General features: G+C 45.5%; 1 protein-coding gene across 1 annotated transcript; it reads right to left on the minus strand.

Annotated features, from left to right (window-relative positions):
• Positions 1-3,880: 3,880 nt before the first annotated feature.
• Positions 3,881-6,823, minus strand: TACSTD2 (tumor associated calcium signal transducer 2). The gene has a single exon (XM_072649624.1). It carries the CDS (start codon positions 6,165-6,167, stop codon positions 5,235-5,237), a length of 933 nt encoding a protein of 310 aa, XP_072505725.1. The 5' UTR covers positions 6,168-6,823; the 3' UTR covers positions 3,881-5,234.
• Between the last annotated feature and the right edge of the window lie 1,132 nt (positions 6,824-7,955).

Genomic DNA, 7,955 nt, shown 5'->3' on the forward strand with positions numbered 1-7,955 from the left:
ACTGTGGGCCAGGGACTATGCTAAGAACTTTGCTGATAATATCACAATAACCATGGGAGATAGGATATCATGATACCCAAGCTACAGTGGAAGAAACTGAGGCAGACAGATTAAGTGATTTGCCTCAGATCACACAGCTAGTAAATGTTGTGAACTCAGATCTTTCTGACTCTAGGCCCACTGATTTATCCACTTTACCATCTCACCTCCTTAACTTTAGGTTTAATGTCAGGAAAAAAGTTCCTAACAATTTGTTGTTGTTCAGTTGTTTCGGTCATGTCCAACTTTTTTGACCCCATTTGAGATTTTCTTGACAAAGATACTGGAGTGGCTTGTCTTTCCTTCTCCAGTCCATTTTACACATGAGGAAACAGAATCAAACAGGGTTAAGTGACTTGCCCAGGGTCATACTAAGTAAGCAGGTAAGTGTCTGAGGTCAGATTTGAACTCAAGAAGATAAGCCTTCTGGTCCAGTGCTCCATCCACTTAGGCACCTAGCTGCCCCTTTCCTAAGAATTAGAGCTAACCAAAAAAGGAATGGGCTGCTTTGGAGTGAATTCATTGTTTTCAGTCACAAAGGATGAGTGACCTTGAATACAGGATGCAGTCAGGAGTTGAGTTGATGGGGATAAGGGACACAGCTAGTTGGTGAAATAACTATGTGGACAAACCAGTAAAGAAAAAAAAGAGTAATTGTTTAGGGGGGAAAAAAGTTGGTATTTTAAAGACTCAACATGAAGGAATTACTTGTGACCTGTTGATCAAAAAAAAAAAAAAAACCAGCCACTTCTCTTTGAAAGGAGACTGGCTAGACAGGTTGTGCCTTGTTGGGAGCCACACCTTACCAACGCTACTCTAACAACACTCCCCTTCAGACTGTATCAGGGCCATGAACAAGGTTACCTCCTTCTTAGGAGATTTTTCTGTGTGGAGAAACTGGTCGTTAGACCTTGGTAGATATCCACGTTCTGGATTTCCCCATTCTTAGTCATAGACCTTTTTAGCCTAAGTACTTCAAACCCGAAACTGGAGGCAGCTACCTCTCCCTAGGGAAACTGAGTAAGAAGTGTCTCCAAACCTGTGGGCAGGAGAGTGCCTAAAGTCATCTCTGCCTAGTGGGGAGATAAGTAAATATTGGATCTTTCTGAATATAGGTCACCCTCAATACAAGCCACATCTCACAAAATAAGACTTGTCTGAAAGGGAAAAATATATATATAGACAAAACCTAAAACAAAAGACAAGTTCTGGGGCACCCTGGACTTTTTTCCAAGAGGATCTTGTGGGAAAGCCCAGTTTATTTTCAGACCAATTCAAGTATTTATCCTGGAGTCCTTAGGGAGAGATAAAAGAACATTCAGTTAAGGGAGGAATGAAGTAGCAGAAGAGACAACATTGTCTCTTTCAGTCCCATCTCTCACCTTTTTTATAGCTTTATTGTTATTTAATACGTCACATAGGATAGTACTTTGTGAATCAAAGCTCTTTATACACATTACCTCACTTGCTAAACAGAAGCAGATGACTCATGGGGTTGGAAAGTGAGCTCAAAGAGGAAAACCATATGGTTCAATGAATCCCAATTGGATGGTGCCTAATGGACGAAACTCTATTAGCTGTGGGTCCAGCAGTCATTTGCCCCTCTTGGCCTCAGTTTCCCCAAGTAGTCACCATTTACATTTCCCTAGTGTTATATTCTATATAGTACTAGTTCTATATAACTGCATAGTTCACAAAATATTTCTCTCACCATAATGCTACAGGGAAGGTAATACCTGTTACTGTTAATTAGTAATGTAATGGACTCAGAGCTAGGCTCAGACAACACTCTCCTTACAGCACATAGGACTGCAGTCATAGAGGTGGCAGGAACCTTTGAGCACATCCCCTTCTTTTTACATTTGAGGAAACTGAAACCCAGAGGAATGATATAACTTGGGGTATTTGAACATAGAGATGGAAAGGGTTTTGATCATTATCTAGTCCAATCCCCTGAGGAAACTGAGGCCCAGAAAAATGAACCTTGTTCTGAACCTCAACCCAGGACTCTTCTCATTATACCCCTTAACCTCCTTGGTTTTGCATTCAACATCCCTCCTGGCTCAGTGATTTTATGAGAACTTCAAGGCAGATGGGAAAATGACTGAATTTGAAAACCCAACAGTGAAATCCGAGATGCCTTCTTGTATTTTCCTCACAGACCCAAGTTCTCAGACTTGGCCAGCCCTGCCAAACCTCCTTAACTTCCCACTGCTTGTCCTTTCCAACTACACCTTAATTCTTTTTTTTAATAATACTGTATTTTCCCCCAACTAACATGTAAAAACAATCTTTACTATTTGTGTTTTTCTTTAAGTTTTGATTTCCCAATCTTATTCTTTCCTCTCTCCCCACCCCTCTCCCTGAGACGGTAAAAAACATCTGACATAGGTTGTACATTACGCTTTAATTCTAGTACTAATTAGCATTTCTGCAGAGCCGTATGGTTTACAAATCCTTTTGTTTCTCTTAACCCTTGGAGACCAGGCAGTGCAAATGTGACCATGCTCATTTAAGAGGTTATGGGTCTTGTCCAGGCTCACCCAACAAGTGTCAGAACTTGAACACAGCTCCCAGAAGACAAGTCCAACACTTTTTTCACTGAGTCACAGAGTCTCACTTCACTTTTCCATATGCAAATGTAAGGCCCAGAACTCGGGATGGCAGTAAAAATTTAAATTTGACCTCCCCCTCCTCCAACCTCCCAGTTTTAAAGCGTGAGAGACTTTCCCCAGCCTGGAGGGTAGGGCCACAAAAGTATAGGTGTATTTATATAATGCACAAACAAATATATTCCCTCAAGGCAGTACGGAGAACTGGTGTCAGGGTGTGAGTGAGTTTCCAGCTCCAGGAAATTCTCAAATATCCGTTTCAAAGAGTAGAACCCCCAACCCCCCCCCCCTCCCCTTTTCACCAACTAGTCCATCCTCTGCAGAAAAAGGGCTAAAAGGACACACCTTAAATGCTTGGGGCTGTTCTAGACAAAAGCCAGGAATCCTGGAGGAGGAAGAAAAGCTGGGAGTTAGAAGACCAGATTTCTGGGAGTGAGAAAGGAGGATAAGAAAGGCGAGATAAGGAGTAGATAGGATAAAGAAAGGAGAGACAAAAAGGAGAAAGATGGAAAAGAGAAAGGAGAAAGGAGGAGAGAAAGAAGAGGATAGGAAAAAGAAAAGAAAGAAGGAAGCCAAAACGGAAGAACTAATGAGTTCACGGGTGATTAACCTCACCTGTGGGTGAGTAGATGGGAGTCGGGGGAGAGGGCTAGGCTGGACTAAAAGGTCCCAGCAGCTGTTTTTTTTTCTTCAGCAGCCATGATGACCCTTACCAAATTCTTATTTAATGACAAAGCTTAGAAACTTCCCAGAGACCATTTTCTAACCAAGAGAACAGTCTGCATTCTTCTGACCCCACCCCAAGTACCTGGCATTACAGCAGTCCTCTCCAGGGAAATAGAAACGCTGGAGAGTGGCCTCCACAAGGATAGGTAAGACTTTGAACCCAGCAGCCACAGGATCAAAGGCATCACTGGGGCTTGGAGACATCAGCCATTAATGGGCTTAGAGACAGAAGACTTAGTTTCGAATCTCTGCTCTGCCAGTTCCTGGATTACTGGTTATGTGACCTTGGGCAAGTCTGGGCCTCAGTTTCTTCACCTGTAAAATAAATAGAGTGTACTATATGGCTCCTAAAGTGAGATCTCTTAGAGTTTTGTGCTGCAGTTACAGACAATCCCAGGAAGAGAGAGGGCACTTTGGAATCCCTGCCCCAGCCAAGTCCCCTCAAACAGTAAAACTGAGCAGTTTCTGGAGAAGTAAGTTGAAGTCACAAAGGTCTTTCACTGTTTTATGAGTTTTCTTCATGTTTTATTAAATCCAACAGCTTATAAAAATTCTGACATCAAAGACAACACACACTCATTTTGCAAAATAGATTAACAAGCTAACAGTAACGATACCAAGTAGTAACACTAATGAGCTATACAAAAGCAAGGAGGAGCAGAAACAATGCCCCCTCAAAAAACCAAGTCATGGAAAATGCATTTCAGATCAATGTAACAGGATGGAGGGGGGCTGGCTTGTAATAGAAATGGGCTGTAAATGAGAACCAAATCCTTGTGCCATAGTGAACACCATTATACAAAGTGGGAAATTTAGAAGATACACATTGTTTTTAACAGCATGAGATAATGAAATTAGCTTAAACCCTAAGTGCTGGGACCCATTCAAATTCATTTAAGATTTGGAAACTCTTTTTAGAACACTTTCAGATGCTGCCTAGAAGTCATACATAGAAGTCACCAAGTGGGTACACAGAGGCACCCAGAAGAACGTTCAATAGAAACCCACCCCACCCTAATTCCTTCTATTTTCCTGTTTTCAGAGTCATATTCCTGTCTTAGGACTGAAATGATTGGGCTGTTTTACAGATTCTTTTCCTTAGGGATCATACTATCCAACATTTATAGAGCACTTGCTTCATATTCACTATTTCTCTCAACAGTCATAACAACCCTAGGAGGTAGGTGGTTTTTCTAAACCCCCATTTTAAAGATGAAGAAACAAAACCTCAGAAAAGTTAAGTAAGTTGTCCAAGGGTCACACAGCTAGCTAGGATATGAAGTCAGAGAAACAGGAATAACTGAGACCAAAGAATATGGTAAAGTGGAAAAGGGCTAGGAGACTAGGGAAAGGAAGGTGGACAAGGCTTTCGTCGTAACTGTACCTCTAGTTAGAACGTTAGCATTGTAAGGAAGGAACCTTACAACAGAAAATCCTACATGGAACAGAATCAGAACAGAGGATGTTAGACCACAGACTGTCAGAGCTGAAAGGGACCTTAAAACACAGAACTTAGGAATGTCAGAATTGAATAGGACGTGAACATGGAACACAGACTATTGGAGCTAGAAGAAACCTTAGAACATAAATGTTAGAGCTGGATGGACCTTGGCATGTCTTCCTGGTCCTGAGTTTCTCCATGTGTAAAAAGAGAAGCTGGACTGCGTTCCCTTTTAGCCCTGTGATTCCTTTTTTTTTGGGGGGGGGGGGGGGGAGAGAATGGCAGGGAAAGTCTCCGTTCAGCCGAGGATCACGCGCATCCGGCTTCTACTCCAAAGGGAGAAGGCTCTTTCCCGGGAAAGCTTCCATCCCTCCTCTCATCCCCCTCCCCAGCATGCTCGAGAACAAGTCTCGTCCTTACAAGTTGGGCTGCTTGTTCATCTCGCCCATCTCCTTGATTTCTACCTTCTCGTATTTTCCTGACTTCCTCTTGTTACTGATGACCAGGACCACGATGCCAGCCACGATGGCCAAGGCCACCACCACGATGACAGCGATGAGCCCGGCAGTCATCCTCTTCATGGAGAACTGGGGGGGCTTGTCGTCCACGTAATAGATCATCGTGTCCTCCACTCGCAGGGGCTCCCCTCTGACCTCCAGGTTGAGGTGCGTGTTGTGAAACACAGACTCCCCCTTGACGTCCCTCTCGAAGTAATAGGCCACATCGGCGATGTCCACGTCGCCGTGGGCCTTCTGGGAGGCGTTTTGCTGCAGCTCGATCTGGATGGTGGGGCGCTCGTACTCTACGGCCGTGATGTACTTGGGGCTCAGCTGGTAGCGCTCGTGGAAGAGGCGCCGCAAGGTCTGGCTGAGCTCCGAGTGGTTGAAGGCTTTGGAGCGCTCCTGGTGCCGTAGGTGGATGAGGATGTAGCTGGTGCGCACCAGCTCTTCACACTTGAGCGTCTGGTCCCCCTTATCGGTCCGCCGCACGCCCACCGAGTTAACGCACCAGCACACGTCGCTCTGGTTGCACTGGCGCGCCTTGAAGTGGCCCCAGCTGTCACAGTCCGGGTTGTAGAGACCGTCGTTGTCCACTATGGCGTGCTCACTGGGTTTGATCAGCCTGCGGGGTTTGTGCGGGTTCATGCGCGCCTTCATGAGCAGGCACTTAGAGGTCAGGGTGGTGCAGTCCACCACGTGGTTGGAGCCCAGCACGGTGCACTGACAGCTGCCCCCAGAGCCCGCCGGGTTGCAGATCGTCCACTTGTTGGTGGGGCAGGTGCAGTTCTGAGCCGCTGTCCAGCCAGCGGCCGCCACCACGAGCAACGCCAGCAGCAGTGGCTGGGCCATGCTCAGGGAGGATGGGAGACCCAGGGAGGAAGGAAGGAAGGAGCAGCAGGTGCCGGCTGGAGCCTCACTGTGCGGCCAGGCTAGTTGGTGCAGGATCCCAAGGGGTCTGTGCCCGGGAGAGCTGTGCCTCCTGCTTTTATAGGACGTCCGACCTGCACGGCAGGTTCCACTACTGACTCACTTACAGGAATGTGGATGACACTTAAGCCCGAGTAGAAGCAGGGCTGGAGATCGGGAGAGGAGCTGCTGCCCCGCCTCCCATTGTATCCCGCCAGCCATCAGGGGAGTGGGGAGCTGGGACTGTGCGCCCCCAGAACCTCCCGCCCCAAGAAAAGAGGAGAGAGCGAACCATCCAGATCCCCACTAACCGCTTACCCTGCGCCTGCCCCAGCCGCTAAACTAGGGGTCAAGGTGAACCAGAACTCAGGGGACTTCCCCTCTTGGACAGAGAAACTAAGGTGTGTCTCGGAAACACACCCACAGAGGCACCTGCCTCTCCCCATCCCCCTCCCTCTTCCCTATCTCTCTGGGCTGGGATCTTTCTCAGAATTATTGTTCCTTTTTGCCTCCTTTCTCTGGATGTTTCCTCTCTCGACTTTCCTTCCTCTGTTCTCTTGGTTCTTCCTCTTCCTCCTTTCTTTCCCCCTCCCTTTCTTTCCTTTTTCTACTTTCTCTTTCTCTTCTTTTTGCCTTTTCCCCTCTCTTCCTTCCACATTTCATCTCCCCCTTCTTTTCTACCCCTTTCTTCTCTTTTCCCCTCTCTTCTTTTTCTTTTCCCCTTCCCCTACCCTTCCTCTTTCCTTTCTCCCAATTTCCTTTCTCCTCTTAACTCTTTTCCCCTCTCCTTTTTCTCCCTTCTCCTTTCTCCCATTTGCTCTATCTCCTTTTTCTGTCCTTTCCCCTTTCTTTCCAATCTCCCCTCTCCTTTCGTTTCCCCTTTTATCTTTTCCTCTCTCCCAATTTCTCTTTCTCTCCTCCTCCTCCTTCTTCATCATCATCTTCTCATCCTCCTCTTTCTTTTTCTTCTCTCTCTCTCTCCCCCTCCCTCTCTCCCTCCCTCCCCCTCTCTCAAAAGTAAATGGCCAAGAGAATTGGAAATTGAGGGGATGCCTGTCCACCGAGGAATGTCTGAACAAGCTGTGGTATATGAATACAATGGAATATTATTGTGCTTCAAGAAATGGTGAGCAGGTGGATTTCAGAAAAACCTAGAAATACTTACATGATCCAGTACTGAATGAAGTAAGCAGAACCAGGAGAACACTGTACACAGTAACACCAACATTGTGCTATGGTCAACTTTGATAGACTTAGCTCTTCTCAGCAATATAATGATCCAAGACAATTCCAAAAGACCCATGATGGAAAATGCTATTCACATCCAGAGGAAGAGCTATGGAGTCTGAATGTAGATCAAAGTCTACTATTTTCACTTTTTTGCATTTTCTTTCTTGTAGTTTTTTCCCTTCTGTTCTGATTCTTCTTTCACAACATGACTAATGTGGAAATATGCTTAATATGACTGTGCATGTATAGCCTATATCAGATTGCCTACCAACTGGGGGAGGGGTGAGAGAAAAAAAAATGGAACTCAAAATCTTAAAAAAGTGAATGTTAAAAACTATCCTTCCATGTAATTGAAAAAATAAAATACTATTAAGTGGGGGGTAGGGGAAGTAAATGGCCAAACATCTCAAAAGATGTTAGTGGATAGTATTCATTCTTAACATTGGGTAGACTAGGAGCTCACTGAGGGCCAGGACCATCTCAGGTTTGTATTTGCATTCC

The sequence above is a fragment of the Notamacropus eugenii genome, chromosome 2 (assembly GCF_028372415.1).
Source record: "Notamacropus eugenii isolate mMacEug1 chromosome 2, mMacEug1.pri_v2, whole genome shotgun sequence".
NCBI lineage: Eukaryota > Metazoa > Chordata > Mammalia > Diprotodontia > Macropodidae > Notamacropus > Notamacropus eugenii.